The following is an 18,489-nucleotide window of genomic DNA, read 5'->3' as shown; positions in this document are numbered from 1 at the left end:
TTGTATGGCTGTATTTCCCTGAGCTCTGCTTTCAATTTCTATTCTTCCTGTGCCAAGTGACGCCACTTAAAGCATGACTTTAATTTTCTTTGCTGCCCGAGCAGGGGAGATCTTGCCGGTGAGCACAGCTTTGCCTTGAACATCATCCCTCTGCCCACCACCTTGCTTCACTCCTCCCACTCCCTCGTGCTTCAATACACACCACTCCCTCCCTGTTGTGACCAACTCCTTCCTGCTTCCTCCTCATTCTGCCAGATCGCTTTCCCACCACCTGTCCACTGCCCCTGACACCCCCCCCCCCGGCTGAATTCTATGTGCTGGGACAGAAGAGGCACAAAACAGTTTTCATACACCAAAGCACAGGAAAGTGACGGTTGGGAATCAGGAGAGCGTTCCAAAAGGCAGATCACATTGTTCCGGGTGATCTCTGCCCCACCATTATCGCCCCCCTTCCTTGTCACCAGAGAAACAGTGGGAAGGCAGCTGGGAAGGAATCTTTTCAGATGTATTATTTCAATGTTTGTTATTTAATGTATCACAATATTGACATATCAGTATATCAATATAAAGATAATCACTGTAAAAAAGATGATTTGTGTGCATCATTTGTTGTCTTCTGCCATTCCCCCCACCAAAAAATCAACATGATCGCAAAGGGATTTCTCCAGCCATAGTCAGACAAGCACTTGCATTGCAGCCCGCCCCCCCCCTCCGCCCTTGGTGAAAAGAGCATTCGTTCCTGAAATCTCCACACCATATGAATTGGGACATATGCTGCATAAAATATTTGAATTATTATAGCCTCTGAACCAGTAAGATGAGGATTTTTTTTCCAGGAAGGGAGGGGATGTGTGCTGCTGGCAGGTGTCAGCTAAGGCGTGGCCAGGCAATCAAAGGGTCAAAGTCCAAGCAAGTAAAGGAGTGGTCAGACAGTCCAGAGTCAAGGCAGTCAGGCAGTCCAGAGTCAAGCAAGTCCAGGAGTTCAAGCAATCAGGTAGGCAGGTTAGGCATGGAGGTACAAGGCATGGAGCAGGGAACCTGGTGGGTAGAGTTTTCCAGTGAAACACACTCGTTGCACCCAGGCAGAACCAAGTCCAAGGAAGGGTTTATATAGGATGTCCTTACGAACAAGGCCAGGATCCTGCAGAGGCTCAGTCCTCCTCTGATGTTGATGTTTCTAGCTCACAGAGCCTTTTGCCATAACAAGCGGCAATATGGGCACTTCTTTTACTGCTGAGCTGCCTTTGTCTTCTTTGTGCAGCTGGTTCATCACTTAGCTCATCTGGGGCTGCTAAGGGCTCTCTTAGCTGCATTGCATCTGGCTCAGCCTCAGCTGGCAGGAAAGACTTGGCTCTGTTGCTGGTTCTGCCTTGGCTGGCAGGGAAGGGCTTGGAGGGCTCTACTGTTTGCATCTGCTCACGAGGAACCAGTTCTGGCCTCAGTGTCTTTAGGTTCTACCATCAGAATCTTCATCGCCGGGGAACTGGTTCATGACAGGATGTCCGATCACATCCAATGAGAACACGAATGCAGCTGGGCTGGGCTGGGCTGGGCTGAACAGGGCAGAGTGGCCAGTCCAATGGACATGATGCTCTTCAGCCTAGCAACAAGAAATGCCAAACCCCAGGGTGAAGGGTAATGCCTGCCTCATTGCAGACAGGGAGAGAAACATAGGGAAACATGGGAATGGGTAATAACAGCAAACATGCCCCTAACAAAGGCTGCGCGGTGAATGCTATTTCTGATCATGGTAAGCTTCCCATCAGCATCTAAGCTCATCAGCATCTAAGCTTCAGTTGGAAGCACTACAAGACATTCCGTTTGGTGGGCTAATTTTCAACGGCTAGCTTCTAACTGGGAAAAGTTCTTTGCGTAAAGATGTTTAATTGAATACATGGTTATTTACTTTACATGGTATCATCCTCCCAAAACCTTAGGGAAGGATCAGGCTAGTATTCCAATAAAGGCATAGCTATTTAACAGGAGAAATGAGCTAGCAGCTATTTTTCAGCACCTTGCATTCCTACACAGAGCCAACCTTCTTTTCAAGGTTATGGTACTTCTTGTTAGGGACATTTGCTGAATTATTTGTAGGAGTATTTACTATCTGCATTAGGAAAAACAGGTTCCTTGCATGATCATGTAGTCTTTTTACTCTATAGGGATTTTTTTTCTAAATAAAATTTAATCAAAGCTGTAGTTGAGCTTTTCAGGGTACTAGTTAATGATTAAGTACAAAATAGAGTGGTTAGGTGCCAGACAAATCCCTCCGGAAACACACACTGTGTTCCAGTCTACTTCTTTGAACAATGAGACACAACTGAATGTAGAAATAAACATTCACATCAGTGAGTTCAGAGGCAGCATCTGTAGAACGGGAATCCCAAGGCATGGAAGAATTTCTTAACATTGTTGTGGAAAGTTTCTGTCTCTGAACAGGAGGAAGTATGGTCTTTCCAGCTTACAGCTTAGAGCGTGACAGAACGGCATACTTTGTGGGTGGATGTCTCTGACTTTTCCCAGTTAGAATTAAGACCCCGTTGCCATCCACTGCAATGCCAGAGCAAACAACAAATCAGTGTTCCCAAGTTGAAGGATACTCCTGAAAATATAGCTGATTTATCAGGATCTCCACTGAAAAGCAAGCAACAAGGCTCCTGATGGTTTTTACACACAGATTGCTATCTGAACCCACAAGAACATCCACATGCAAGACTTTGCAATTATATATTATTTTCACAAGCATAATTTACTTGGCAAATATGCACAACCAGCATATTGCCTCTCCAACACAATATGACTCCCGTTTCTCAAAGTGAAAATGCAAATGATATCTAGAGGCAAGGGGCTTCTCCACATGATTTTTTCCCATCGGCTCTTGCCCCATACTGCTTTGGTTTACTCCCTTAAGTCCGTATGCATTTTGTGTTTTAAATTTGCACTTTTTTTGTCCCTCCTCCCCATTCCCCTCCCCCCTCCACCAAAGTTTTGAAACAACTTTTACTCCAAAGTTTTTCTGGAGGCTGATTTTGAGATGGCTTTCTTCACGTGTGCAATGTTTCCATTGGTTTCTTTGTCCCAGTTACTTCCAGCGCACTTTTCAATGAATGGACCGTTGTCATCATTACATCACTCCCTCCCCTCAACAAATTATTTTGATTTTTAGAAAGCCCTAAAATAGTGATATATCCGTACAGTGTTAACCATGAAAGTTTAAGTAGATCCTCTGAATTTCCAGCATTCATTTTAAAAAAGTAATTCTCTATTCTCTTCCCTTGTGGACATGTATGGAAAAAGGCATTTCTCCATGAGAAAGGGGGATAGAAACTTGCTTTCTTTTGAAAATTCAGAGAACCTGCTTAAACTATTATTCTAACACTGCAGTGCTATATCACTATTTATGGGCTGTTGTTTAAAAATAAGAGGGTGTTCTGACCAATGATGACAGCAATATTGATAACACTGATGATGAACCCACCCACCCCCACCCCAAATTCTCATTATTTAAGCCACACGTGGGAGAAAATAAACTGACTCCACAACAGTAAAAGTGCACAGGTGAGCAGAAGAGTGGAAGAACCCTGACCAACCTGATTACAATGCTTGAGTTACTCTCAAGTAACTCCAGTGTGCGGAAAAGGTCTAGATCAACCAGGAAACTGAAACAGCATGTATTTGCCTCTCAAATAAACAGAATGAGTCCCACACACAAGTGGGCACAGACTCCATAATGAACCCAAATCAAATGACAGACCCCCCCCTTCAAATCCCTTCATCTTGAACCTGACAATCATCCTAATAGGAAGACCCATTTCTGTAAGAAACAGTAGAATGAATGGATACTAATGGCAGCAACTGCTGCTCACCAGCCTTTTCTGAAATAGCTGAACAAGGAATGATGTAATGCTGAACTAAACTTTTTGGGAGCCATGGGACATTTCCAAGTACTGTTCTATGTCTTTAGGCTAGAGCAAAACTACTGACCTGCACATGAACTCTGATCTAAGCAAGTATGAAATGCAGTACAAAAGAACACCATGAAGACACACAAGGAACAGATTACATTCTGATGTAATTAATTGTAGATCCATACCAAACATATCAAAATTGCAACAGTTGCATTTGAGAACTTGTGTGTGAACTTCATTCACAAATTCAGAACGATGGACCCCCCACCCCCCAGGGGCTGGATAGGGACATGACTATTATTCACTACAGATGATAATTTTCTGCCCCCAAGGATTACCCTTCTGCTCTACAATGTGCATAGTACCTCTGTGTCCTGAGTTCCTTCTCTTAAACACTCCTCCCACCTTCTGACTGGAATATGAGGCCTTGGAAGTCTTGATATTGACCGATACCTGACAAAGACAGCAATGACTCTCGAAAGCTTACACCTTGAAAATCTTAATGGTGCTACTGATCTTGAATTAGTTAATCCATGGCACAGCAGAAATTTGAATTACTGTTGTTCTGATTAGAGGATCATGAGAACACAGTTATACATCTCCAGCCTAACACTGTGGAACCCAGAACTAAATTTCTGCTCTGGGAATGGTGTGTGTGTCTGAGTGATTTTCCAATTCCATCCTTCCCCACTGTAGACTTCCAATGCAGTTCCTTAGGGGCATTTCCAGTGAACTCCTCATGCCGTTCCTTAAGAGTAGCATTTCAGGGTGCAACCGGAAGTGAGAACGTCTTGTTCCACCAGTAGAAATTCCTTTCACCAGTGGACGTTCCCATTAGATCCAACTTTTGGGTTTGCTGATAAAACATTTCCTGGCAGTTTAACACGTGTTAAAGCAATACCCTGGTTACTTATGGGTTGACTGACTAACTATTCCAAAAACCTTCTAAAGTTAGCTAATGGGAACCATTTGAATTCTCCAGTCTGCCCTGAAAGAAGACACTTCGTCTTCCACATATGGACAAAAGTTGAAGGGCCTGTTTGTGGACTTTTCTTTGCTTCTTAGTTCTGATTCATCTCACTAAATTGGTGTGCTGCCTATTCCAATTCCCTCTAAGTCCATTTTCATATAGGTTATCTGCTCAAGGTTCAATGATTTTGGGAAGCAGTGCCCCCTCCCCCCAAAGCATTGTGATGCATTGTGAATCTCTGGTGGTTTCTCTGCTTTCCTCCAATCTTTCTCAAAACTGCTTTGTTGAAGTTTGGGGGAAATCACAGTAAAACCTGGATGACTGCTCTGTATATGAGTGTGTGTGTTATATTGATATACCATTGAAACAACAGATGTAGCAGATACTCCAAATTCTGAGCTTTCATTTAAGAAGAAAGTCTTTAGCCTCTCCTCTTGTGGAGATATAAGGAAAAAGGCTTATCATCACAAGGGAAATGACTACAGATTTACCTTTTCCCCAACAAGAACTGAGATTTCAGAGAATCTGTTACAGCAGGATATTGAGAAAATGACATTCTAGTACTGATTTTTAAAAATTTCAAAAGTTCTGGTGGCCCAGGAGAAGGGATCATGACTACTTCTGGGGGACTGGAGCAGGGAAATGTGGGGAAGCCTGCCTTATGGAAGCCCCATTGCTGCTATTCTTCACCTGAAGTGACACGAGCAACAGGGAAACCCCAAAATCCTGTCTCTGTGTGGAAGCCACCTAAGTATGCACAAAGGAATAGCAGAGAAGATCATCCATACAGAGAAAAAAGCCTCAGACACACACACACAAATAGCTTGAATGGTGGTTATTTCAAGATCTGCACTGAAACAAAACACAGCAGAATCATGGGGAGGGGTCACTGTTTAGTAATAAGTGTATTTCTTCCACACACCAGATCTCAGGTTCAGAGCCAGCCACACCAGCTATTCTGAGGTATGAGATTACAGGGATCATGGGAGAGACCCTAGATCCAATTGGCCAATTGGCCATGCGGGCAGGGGCTGATGGGAATTGTAGTCCATAACATCTGAAGTGCCAAAGGTTTGCCACCACTGCCCTAGATTGAGACTGACACAGCTGGGATGGTCTATGGGAAGGTCTCACTGTTGCTGTCCCATTGTCCTTCTGGATCTATGCTATCCCTCTTACATTTCACACTGCTGCATTTTCACAGCAAGTATAAAAGTGGGCAGTCCATCACTGAACAAGAAAGACGGGCTGAGACACCAACATGCAGTTGTATGGGGGAGGAAAAGGGGTAAAACGGGTTTTCAGAATAAACAGTACTGGATATGGGCACCTTTTGAAGTTCTCTGCCAATGATCCATCTGTTAACTAAGGTGTTGGATGACAGTTAATTGGTCAGCATGATCAAGCATGAGGCTGAACAGGCTGCGCCTCACTGACAGCAGGCTAATGGAGAGAGCCATGTGAAATCCCTACTCCCACTGTGGGGAGACCAAGAGATGACAAACCTGAGGCAGGATGCCAGGGGAGGTGGGCAGTGGGAAGCTGGCTGGATAAACAGGACAGTGCCTCTGGAGCAACTGCTCTCTACTCCCTCTCTCCGCTCTTCCTAAGAATGCAACGCAGGAGGGCAACAGCTTTTGAGTGACAGTGACTTCTTCCTGCATGCACATCTATTCGAGAGACAGGTCAGACAGAGAAGCTATTTTATTTTAATTATGTTGAAGTAGCCCGCAGGTAGCACAAATTAGCTTAAATTAAAATCATTAGTTATTTATTGACTTTTTGTATTTGGAAGAGCTACTTATCTAAGAACTTGGTCCATGGGAGTGGGATGCACTCCTGCCTTTCTCAGTGCAGAAGATAAAGAGAACTCCACATGCAGTTTGCTCTAAAAAGGTTAAGGCAAAGGTTTATGGCAGTGATGACAAACCTTTTCAAGACCAAGTGCCCAAATTGCAACCCAAAACCCACTTATTTATCGCAAAGTGCCAATGCGGCAATTTAACCTGAATAACCCCCACAAGCAGGGGCCAGCCTGCTGTAGCCTTCAGCAAGTCCCACATGCACCACTCTGCGCCTCTCTAGCATCTCTGCCGCCTCTGCAAACCCCCCCCCCCCCCCGGACAGCAGCGACCTGGAGCACAGGCACCAGGCTTGTTAGCTGAGTCCTCCCTGCTCACTGAGGTGCATGCACATCAAGTCCAGGGGCCCAGGCCAGCGTAGATGGGGGGGGCGATTTCCCCCCCACATGATGAATTCTGTGCGCGCGTGCCCACAGAGAGGGCTCTGAGTGCCACCTCTGGCACCCGTGCCATAGGTTCGCAACCACTGGTTTATGGCATGAAGCGTTCCTGCTGCACAGTTTCCCATCATTGCTGGAATGCTGCCAGAGGCATATTTACTCATTTCACTAAAAATCAATCGCTGTTTGGAAGAATATAATTTCACAAGATGCAGCCCAACTCAAGAGATGACACTACTGCCTTGTCAAACAAAACAGTACCATTAATCCATTCACAGAGCCCAGTTTTTCCTAACTTTATTGAAGTCACTGTGCTGCGAGTAATAATAGTCGATTTGTTATTTTAATACTATGTGAGTTCTTCCTTCAAAGTTATGCATTGCTGAAAATGCAAACTACAGCACAAGATCTAGCCATTGTAAGAAAGACATCAATTCTTTATACACTATTGAAGAGGTACAAATCAAGAGACTGACCTTCATCATGGAGCTCAGTTTCAAACAATCCTTCTGAATTAGGTGTGAATATATCCTTAATTACTACAAAAATAAGCTGTCTTGTGGCACCTTGAAGACTAAACATTTTTTTATTGTAGCTTCATGGAGTAGAACCCAGACTCCTATTTATTTTTGCTGCCATACACTGCTACTCCTCTGGAATTATGCCCAAATTATCACAATATCTTATTGTGCCACATTTACTATTTCAGTACTCATAAGATGAAGTGTGTTTCCTCTTTTTCTAGGAGGAACCCATTTCAGAATGAAAACGCACAAATAGTGAAATGGTTTACAACTCCACGTTATGGTAATGTACATTATGCATTTCCTTGCCATACAAGCACAAACGTGATTGTTGGACACACAAGTTTGCATTGTTAGCATCTTAGCTATCAGTTTCTTTTAAAAGCAGGTTAAAATCCTTCGAGGTTCTGAAGAGAGATCCCCCCAGTAATTACAGAAGAATAAATGATGTAAGGTAAATAAATACAAGCCAATTTTGCTTAATGTACAGAGGTCACTCTTTTTTTGGAGCAAAATTTGGATTGCTTTTGCATGGAACACTGTGACAGACTGCACAGTAAAAAAAGGGTATTAAAAGTGCAAGTCAGTCAGTGGAACAAGGTGATATCAAAACAGAGTGGGGGTGGGGGTGTGAGAGAGAGGTTCTATCACCACAGGGCATCCCTGGAAGGAGACAATATGTCAGGATCATGCCACAGTAGTGGAAGCAAGAAAAGAAAGAGGTGGGAAGGCAATAGGGGAAGGAAGGCCTAGTAGGGAGCAAGAAAAGTAAAACAAAGGTGAGAAGGTGAGAAAGGAAGGGAAAGGGCTTGGGTCCCTTGAAGTGCTTGTGGAGAGATCCAACTACCTGTGACCCTGGCCATCAGTGGTACAGCAGGCAAAAGGCATAGTCTACATTGGTTATCTCTTGGACCTATGACAGCAGCAGCCAGATGAAAGCTGAATCCCAGACTGCACTGTGAGATCCCAAAGGGAGAATAAGTTCAGAAGTGGTTCCCCACTTCAAAAGGTTTGAGGACTGCTGTAATTTGGGGAATACTTACTGACTGAGGAATGCAAACAGGTATCTCATTACAATCAATGTGGTTTTAGGCAAAGTCAGAAGGACTTTTCGAATGTGCAGAGCTCTTTCTTGAAGATTATCCATCGCTAAAGGGAAGGAAGAAAAAAACAAAAGAACAGATGGTTGTTTAATGGCACCTGGAACTTACAAGGCAATTTGTACTTTCCTTCTTACTTATACAGGAATGGAGTGAGGGGTGGGGGGGAGCTAGTAATGTTGCTGGGCTAAAGATTTCAACTGAGTCTGTCTCCTCACATTCAGAGCTAACCAACTGCCACATCCCATGATATACATATACTATTTATAACCCACTTGTCTTCCAAATGGGGATCCAAGATGGCTTACATTATCACCTGCCACCCCTCTATTTCAGTCTCATAACACTCCCCTTAAGAGGTAGGTTATACTTATGTTATTTATTTTGAAATATATTTATATACCACCCTTCTCTTTAGCTCAGGACAGCATACCCACCCCAAATTAAAACATATAAAACACAATAAAAATCACAAATTATCCCTCAACCCCTTTAAATGCCCACAGTCTCTACCTTATTAATAGCTCTAGCAAATAAAATGGCCTTGAAATGCCTCTTACACACTTCAAAATAAGGTGACACCCCACTATCTTAGGTAGCCTGTTCTACAAGGAAGTACATATGACAGAAAAAGCATGAGCTTGAGTTGGTGCCAAGTGGGTTGTCTTAAGAGTGGACTAGCCAGTAGGTGGCAATCTGGGGACTGTAGTTTGACTGAGAGGGAGTGACTGGCCCAAGATAACCCAGGAAGTTTCTATGGCAGAATGGTGATTTGAACTTGGGTCTCTCACATCCTAGTCCAACACTCTAACACTATACCACACTGACTCAGCATAACATAAGTATGTGTGTAAATCTCACACATGCAGGTATTTTCTAACATCTGTGTAGGGTTATGTGTGAAAAGGCTTTTGGCCTACCCAAAAAGAAATACAAAAGGAATAGTTCAGAAAGTAATCAAAGTGCAACAATAAAAGAACTTGGAAGATAAAGAGCTAATGAGCTCCTTAAATGTTTATGAGGCATTATTCAGAACCTGATAGAAAGATGAGACATACACTGCTTTGGGGAAAAAATCCTCTAAAACATAGGATGAGATCTACTGAGTGTACAACTGAGGGCTGTCCGTTTCACCAAACACATTAGTGCATTAAAGTTATCTCAATATTAGGTGGTTGTTTTAAGGAAGACCTTTGGCATAGTATTCTGCAGAGGGATTAAAATAGCTGAAGGCTGAGGTAGCTGAAGACAGCAGCCTGATGGGAAAAAAGTGGGCAGTATAAATCCATGGTCCTGGAAGCTCTGAGTTATTTGGCAACAAACTGCTCTTTTCATCTAATCGGAGTTAAACTGTGTAGGCTCATTCGCTAGGAGAATGAAACTACAGATCACTTTTAGAAGGACCTCTCCTACACACCACTTCAAAGACTTCTTCCATCATAGGCATTCGTACACTTGGACAATAGATCCATTGTTTGCTCTCTAGATGAGTCAGCACTGAGGCACTCAATTGTAAACTAACCTTCACAAGAACAATTTTTAAAGTACCCTTGTACTTTAAAACCTTTCATGTTGTTTCAAATGAGTATCTGGGTTAGTCTGTTGCAGCAAAATTTATTTATGCTGGAATATTGGCAGTTTTACAGATGCACTGGGTTTCTGACCCACATCCCTGCTCGTTTTCTGTACAGAAACTCTATAAGGAAACCACCTCAGAGTTACAGAAAATACTTGCCAAAAAAACACAGTGGTTTGTTTTGTATATAGACTACTACTACTACTACTACTACTACTACTACTACTACTAATAATAATAATAATAATAATAACAACAATAACAACAACAATAACAATAACAATAATAATAATATCGCTGAGTAATACCATTCATACCCAGAGGAACCTTTTCTTCATGTTCTCATCTTGTATTTAATGTCACAATTTCAGAAGTAAATTCTAGAGGAATTTACTGCACCTTGCACAATTCTAGTATTGCTTCCTTTTCTTGAGATAGTGTCAAAGGATTAAGAAATGTTCCAAAAAGCCAGAGGCATGGTTTTTAAAAGATAGTGTAAGCCCTACAAGTGCTTGGTGTGAAGAGGGGAGATTTTGTGATAATGTAGTGGATGGATAATGAGCATGTTTCCTAGTGTACATAATACCCCTTCCCCCACAATATTGTGCATGATGTGACCATTAATTGTGTTTTGTGTATGTGTGCGTGTGTGTGTGGGGAGCAAATTAATAGGGAGAAAGAAAAAAGTCAACTCCTACAAAGATAGAAAAGTCTTCTAATATGTTATAGAAAATAATTTTCCCCAAAGAATTTAAAATGTTCTTCGACAGAGGCTGTCTGCTTCTCAGCTTCACTGTTCATTAAAAACAAATCTTGTTAGTGCACCCTCCCCACCCCGCAAGCTATTTCTCATTTTCATACACTTTCGCTAACCTCTTTATGCATGGAACTCTCTCCCTTTTGAGATTCTGCTGGCCTCATCTTTGTCCTGATTTAAGAAATTGTTAAGAAATCTCTTGGATTTCTGTCGGTCTTCTTCGTGATGAAAATAATCAAAATATAGAATGTGTACATTAATTAAAATGTTTATTTTCTGCTTCCTTTTAGCCTCAATCAGAAAGCACGATTCCTCCTCCTTGCCTCAAACTTCCCCTTCTGTTTGGTCTCACGTTCTTTAGGCTGTAAGTCATAATTAGGATTTTGTTTCTGCACTTCTATATTTGCCACTGATTTTTGTTTACTGGAAACTGCAGCTCTCTACAAATGGACTACTTTTCTTTGCAGTTATTACTGAATACTGATTCAGTTCATCCTTGTACTACTTACTGACACAGGCAATCAGGTCATGGAAGATTTCCTTGGGGAAGAGAGGATGCTCTAACCCTCGAAAATAGAGCTTCAGAACTCCTGCTATTGAATCCATGTCATGATCATTTTGGTCTCCGGCCAGTGGATCCTCCCCTGGTTACCACAAAACAAAAATAATTAAAGAAGGAACAGAGAAATGAGTGCATTCAAAACAAGACAAGCCAGAACTAAATCAGAACATGGTGTGCTTCATTAGAAGAATAAAATTCAGACAAGGAGGAGGAGGAAGTCTAAGTGGCTTGCAAATGTGTATGTTTAAATAATTTTATGCTGCCTTATCTAAGGTTAACACAATACAAAGGGACCAAGTTGTAACACTTTCTTCCGCCTCCTGGCAATTCTGAGTGATCGGGCTTGTACTGGAGGCATGTCTGGGATGCAAGACCATTTTATTTATTTTTTTATTTATTTAAAACATTTCAGTTCCGCCTTGACATCCAAATAGGGTCCTCAAACAGTCAACATCAAAACATTTCAACATTTAAGACAATAAAACATTAAAAATAATTATATATAGAATATTTTAACCAATGTAATAAAAGCATATTAACCCACAAACACACAGAACACCACAAGTAAGGAGGACCAGTAACAGGTACTGGGGATATACAAAACTAAATAAAACCCTCTGGTGGAAGAAAATGATAGTGTGAGACAGACAAATCTCCCTGGGGAGGAAGTTTCAAAGTTTTAACACTGTCACTGAGTAGGCCCCTGCCTAGCCTCAGATGCGGGGAGGGGGGCTGAAACAGGGCCTCTAAAGATTATCAAAGTGGATGGATAGGTTCACATGTGAGAAGGTGATACTTTAGGAATACTGGCCCCAAGCCACATAGGGCTTTAAAAGTTAATACCAGCAGCATGAATTGAGCCCAGAAGCAAATTGGGAACTAGTGTAGATGGAACAAAACTGGAGTGGTATGTTTCTTATGACCCAAGAAAGCCAACATTTTGGCTGCAGTATTTTGTACCAACTGCAGCAACAAGACAGAACAAATGCTGCTTATCTGCCAAAGATCTTTGTTGTAAATATATATTTATCCTGCCTCATCCATTCTTTTCTCTGAGTTAATCATCTCCCATTTCAATCTCTTCTCTCTGTAAATAAAACTTTTATTCTCCTTAAGTTATCTCTGCCTCAGTATTATTATTATTTGTGCATTATAAGGGGCTTGCCAAGAAAGGTTTTTAAAAAACGGGCTCCCTTCACCTTCTGGGAAGTATCACAGGGCTTAGGGAAAGTGCTTCTTATTACCAAACACGACCATATTAGAAGCAGCTCAGTCCCTAAGGTGAAAAAGGCAGGAAAAATCTGACCAGCCTGGTCAGTGAATGGTTTCCCTGCCTGGGTGATATGTGTGGTGATAGGTCCGTCCCACTTGCCAATGAAGAGCTGAAGCTGGTAAAAGACACCCCTAGCCACAGCTGCCACCTGTTCATCTAAGCTCAGCAGGATCCAGAAGCTACAACTCTGTTCCTTCAGGGGGAATGCAACCACATACAGAACAGGATATATCCCTGCTAGGGATGTACATTTGGATATATCTGGCCCAATTATATACATATATAAAAATACCTCATCTGCATACATTCGGGTGTCCACATGAGATCTGGGATTTTTTGGCATACTGGTAAATGGGTCCTGAAAAATCCCAGGAACATTTGGGAACTACCATAAATATCAGGAGCCAATATTTTAAGGTTCCCAAGACTATTTTTGCTTTAGTTTTACTGCGTGTGTGTGTCTTTCTGGGGCTTAGTATTAGCGTGTCATATTGGCTTGGCTTTGATTCTGTCCTTTGAAATTGGTTTTTTTGCAACACTGTGTTTTTTGCTCAAACTGGTTTGTGTTGGATCCTCAGGGTCAACATTGTGTTGAATTCTTTGATTGTGTATTTGGTGATTTGGCTTTGAGGATTCTCTGGTTTGACATTGTCTTGGATTTCTCAGGTTGTTCATTTGTTTCGTTGGGCTTGCAAAATTGTACTGCTCTTCTGCTTGGAAACCCTGGTCTGACATTGGTTCTTTGAACTTATTAGTTCTGTTTGCTTTGAAAGGCTTTTGGGTAGTGCTTGCTTTGCTTGCGCTTGTTTCTTTGACTGTTTTTTGTCCATTGCCATATGAAACGGAGGATGGCTGGGGACACTTTGTTCAGGGGCCCATAGAATGGACCCACCACAAGATAGAACGGTCTAACCATGCTTGACATGGAGACTAGGACTGCCATAGCTACGGAGGTGCTTGAGAACCCATATCCGCTTTACTGATAGTTAGGGTACTGATATTTTAATAACATTCATATAGACTTTTATATTGAGGGATTTCCAAGACTATTTTAAGCAACTACTGTTTTAATGCATTGTTTTTATTAATAACTTCTATGATACTTTGTTTTTATGTTTTATTTTGCAAGCTGCCTTTGGCAAGTTCTCTGTAGAGCCAGCACAGAGATTTTCTAAATAGATAAGTACTATGGTTTGTCACAGGTCCATATCTAATCATACCAAAAAAAAAGCTACTGAAAGAAAAAGGAACCCAATATCAGATTTAACAATGGAGCAAATCTAATATTAAAACTAAACATTATATGATAGTAATTACCAAGGCTTTGCTATTACTTTATCCCTAATATTTACTGGCTCTTGCTGAAGTAATGAGCTGTACAGACTTCAGTGTCAACTTGACTGTCTCAAGTGCCTTGAGAAAAATCCAACAGATCAAGATCATCGTTATTTAGGTGATTCTGCTATAACAGGTTTTTTTCCCCTAAGAAGCTTTTCATTTGTCCTCTGTGAAATACAGCTGCTAAGACTGCCATGGTAAATCTCTCCTTGACTCACATAAACCCTAATTTCTAGGATTACCTTTTATTTTTAAAATGGAAGACAAGTGCACAGTTCCCTGATCATGATGACTTCATGAATACGATAATTTATACACATATACTCAGTTTGCAATCTAGAATGGCCCTTTTGGTATACATAGGGTATGCACATGCACATGGAGGCATCTTATTCCTTCTGCCCTCCCAAAAAGCAGTGTCTTGGCTGCCAACAAAAATTGGATCAACAAAGGCAAACATTTTCCTTTTCAGAGCAAGAAAGTTGGAGAATCTTCACATCCTTCAAGACACTCTAGTTGAAGTGAGCAACAGCTTTAACCGTCACTTCACAACCAGCAGGAAGCCTTCTATATCTTCTTGTTCTGAGGGCCAAATTACATGCTGCTTCTTCCAAGGTTTTTATTTTCACTTTAAAGCAGGTGTGGAAAAGTTCACATTTTATTGGAGTAACAACACTGGAAGAAGGGGGATTTAAATCCCTTGTGCCTCCAGGCTGTCTTTCCAATCTAAATAGCTCCCCTGTAACAGTTGCTAGGAGGAGGGGATCATATTTCCTGGATAACATCTAGTCTGGCCTCCAGATACACTAATCCTAGAAATTTTGGTTGCTTTTGCTGTAGAATTCTGTTTCCCTCTCACTTCCACACTCAACCCCACATGGCTTTCCTCACCTTCACCTCCTGCCTGCCCACCTCTACACTGAACTATGGTCTGCTCAGTTTACCAGAGCAAGATACCTAAAATGTGATCCACACTAGCCTAATTGCCAGTGTTCTGTCTGCATCTAAATATATTGCTGAATGATACCCAGGATCCTGGCATGCATACAGAACTCACAGTAGTATCATTGAAGATGCATTCCTGTGAATTTTGATATGGTACTCCATTTATATTAGATTTGCAAAACAACAACAACAACACACCCTTCATGCAACTTCAAAACACCCTTCATGCAACTTGACTGGAGAAGGCATGCTCTATATCATCGAATTGGAATAAGAACAGCAGCGACTTAAAAATACCACTTTTATTGCATAATAATTAATCAAACAAACATATGTTCTGGATAAAGCCTACAGAGAGCCCCATGATGCGGGTAGGTAAGCTACAGTACTGCAGTCAAAATGCTAATCACAACCTGAGTTTGATCCCGATGAAAGTTGGCTGACTCAGCTTGCCATCCTTCCAGTGTCAGTAAAATAAGTATCCAGCTTATTGGGGGTAAAGTGTAGATGACCGGGGAAGGCAATGGCAAACCATCCCATAAACATAGACTGCCTAGTAAACTTTGTGATGTGAAGTCACTCCATGGGTCTGCACTGACTCGGTGCTTGCACACAGGACTACCTTTACCTTTAAGGTCTATTGGCCAGAGAAAATGGCAGAAGTAAAATGACATAAATAAAACAAGGAACAAACCCTGATTAGAAAGATCACAGTTTCCAACAGAGTGGCATTATTCTGATTCACTCTGACAACACCACGTGATCTTCATATGGTAAAGTGACAAGAAGCATAAAGTTAACTAAATTTAGATGCTAAAGGTTATTGTGCGATGAAGGAAAAAACCCTCTACTACTGGCCTCTGTTAGAAAGCAGGAATTACTGCAGACATTATAATATCTTACAAACAACATTAAGGACTCTTAACTGAAAGGCAAGAAGGCAGCCAGGAAGTTCAGTGATACAACATTCAAATGCTCTTACCTCTCTCAAATGCATTTTTGATATCATTCACCTCAACCTGAGATCCTGACACCCTGAATATCCCTTCATGCTGCAGTCCTAAGAAGAAAATATGAGAAATCCATGACTGGGTAATAACTAAATAACTTTTCTTATCGCTAAAATGTCATTTCTTTGCAGGTTCCACAGCATGGTGATGTAGTCATGACTTAAATTTAGAACAATTATTCCACACTGAAATGACAGGAATTACCAATTGTTTATTCAGTTTTGTTACCTGGAAATCAACAGCTGCTTTAATTAAACGACCCAATCATTTGGTATAATTTTAGCCAAGTGACTTTTCCCATTAATGCAGAATTGAAACAAAACATTCAGTTAATGTTTCCAAAACAGGGTTCCAGTATAAACATTAACTGCCAAGTTATAGTAGCGGTAGCAATAATAATAATATTCATCATGCATATATGCGTTTTAAAGTGTTCAGAGTTTTTCATGAGTTTGAAGAAATGATCCCCTCCTTCTAGAACCAAAATGGGGCACGTTTTATACTTAGTCTACACAGTATCAGTGAAGTAATGCACAGCATGTCTTACAAAAAAGCCAAACAAAAAGTAGACCAACAGTTGTATTTTGCTTATTTATTTAACATCAGAGTATTTCGTCTAGTAGACAAAAGACTTTGGTGCAAATTGCTGAATACTATTTTAAAGAGGTTACTGATCTATTATCCCATAGTTTCCCCACAGTTTTCAAGCTGTAACAAACACAGCAATGCCACAATTTAATTTTACATTTTTCATGGTGAGTTCCATTAACTAGGAATGCCCTGCTGCTTGATGGCATTTGTTTTAGGATCAGTCACGAGTAGGTCAAATATATTTCCAGACCTTGGACAACACCCCAGAGAATGGCCCCAAGGAATATAGAAGTCAGTTCGCCCTGCATGGATAGTGACAGAAAGTGTTCAATTTAGTGATGTCTCTGACAGTATGAAATGCTTACGTGCCCATGCGATTGAAATCAGATGAATATTTACATAATTTGGTCTGGCCTTCTTGAGAATGTTCTTAGTTTAAGCCCCTGCTTCTACTAGGCTTCTACTAAAAGTCTTTATGGGACCAAAAGGTAATCTTGGTTTAGTTTGTTTTGACTCAGAACTTACCATGTCTGCTAATGAATCGTATGCAGCTCTCTACTACCAGGGGAATGGATTGACTGGAATCCTTGATAAAAATGAAAAAATCCAATGAGTAGTCAAATTATGTCACAGTTTTTAATTGTACAGTTCTGAAAACCAGTACAATTCTTTATGTGTCTAAGAACTGAGGGCTCAGGTTAATCATGAAGCTGAAATTTCACTCATTCTATAGAGCAGAAATGAAAACTTGTTAGTGGAATCATGTATTCTACAATCCTATAGAAACATAAGAATGACCATTTGCTACATCAATAGCTTTTTCATCGCTGCATTACACTCTTAGTGTGTAGTTTTAACATGGATGAACACCATGGCTTTGGCAACCTTCCTTTTTTGTTGTTGATGTTGGGTTTTTAATATCAAGGACAAAAACATTTCACAAGGATTTTTCAACATTTACAAAAATAACATCAAACTATCCATTACTGAATGAAACAAACTTTCTGAAATGTTCAACCTTTTAGCTATATAGAGGTCTAACTATTTCTGAAGTTATTGTGACAGATAAACTTCCATGCCTGCAACAGAGACTCTTAATTTTTGGACTGTTGCTTTAGCTTATGAATTTGTAATATCTTTACTCAAAATCTTTATCATTAAAATAGATGCCAAAATAGATAAGAATGATATTGCACTTCCCTATAACAGTGGTTCATCAGGTGGGATTCTGAGCAGGCGCATGTTGTGGCTGCGCATGCACAGGTCTGCCTTGTGGAGAACAGAAAATGTACATTTCTGTTCTATAGCTTTAAGAGGCACTCACTCCCCCTCCATTCAGGCAGGAGATTTCCTGCCTAAACGCAGCATGTAAAAGAGAGGGGGAGGAGTGCCATCCCTCAGTTATCCTAGCACCATCACAAGTACCACATAGATTGCAGAGAGTTATGATATTCAAATTGCAGCTCACAGTGGGGAAGGAGGGAGGGCAGGTGTCCTTGCACAGAAGTCCACTTAATGAACCACTGTTACAGGTAAGTGCAACATTGTGCTTCATCTTTGTGGGTCTTCTGTGCAGTCCCACATTGGGAGAGTAGCAAGCTGAGGAGGTGGGCCTGAGGCTATTTGAATACCACTTGCAGGACTGCTGTCCCAACTAATGCTTCTTTCCTTGAGTCGACATCCACCGCATAGT

The 18,489-nt window shown here is 41.3% G+C and overlaps 1 protein-coding gene across 5 annotated transcripts in view; it reads right to left on the bottom strand.

Annotated features, from left to right (window-relative positions):
- SRGAP2 (SLIT-ROBO Rho GTPase activating protein 2) overlaps positions 1 to 18,489 on the bottom strand; it is a 259,927-nt gene that overhangs the window by 25,504 nt on the left and 215,934 nt on the right. For all 5 annotated transcript variants that reach the window (XM_048496312.1, XM_048496314.1, XM_048496315.1 and 2 more), the window contains exons 14-17: positions 17,322 to 17,382; positions 16,178 to 16,255; positions 11,587 to 11,721; positions 8,688 to 8,793 (exon numbers count right to left, since the gene is read on the bottom strand). In XM_048496312.1, coding sequence (XP_048352269.1) covers positions 8,688 to 8,793; positions 11,587 to 11,721; positions 16,178 to 16,255; positions 17,322 to 17,382 — 380 coding nt within the window. The remainder of the gene's footprint in view (positions 1 to 8,687; positions 8,794 to 11,586; positions 11,722 to 16,177; positions 16,256 to 17,321; positions 17,383 to 18,489) is intronic.

This window comes from Sphaerodactylus townsendi, linkage group LG05 (assembly GCF_021028975.2).
Source record: "Sphaerodactylus townsendi isolate TG3544 linkage group LG05, MPM_Stown_v2.3, whole genome shotgun sequence".
NCBI classification, from domain to species: Eukaryota; Metazoa; Chordata; class Lepidosauria; order Squamata; family Sphaerodactylidae; genus Sphaerodactylus; species Sphaerodactylus townsendi.
This window is presented reverse-complemented; position numbering and strand designations above follow the sequence as displayed.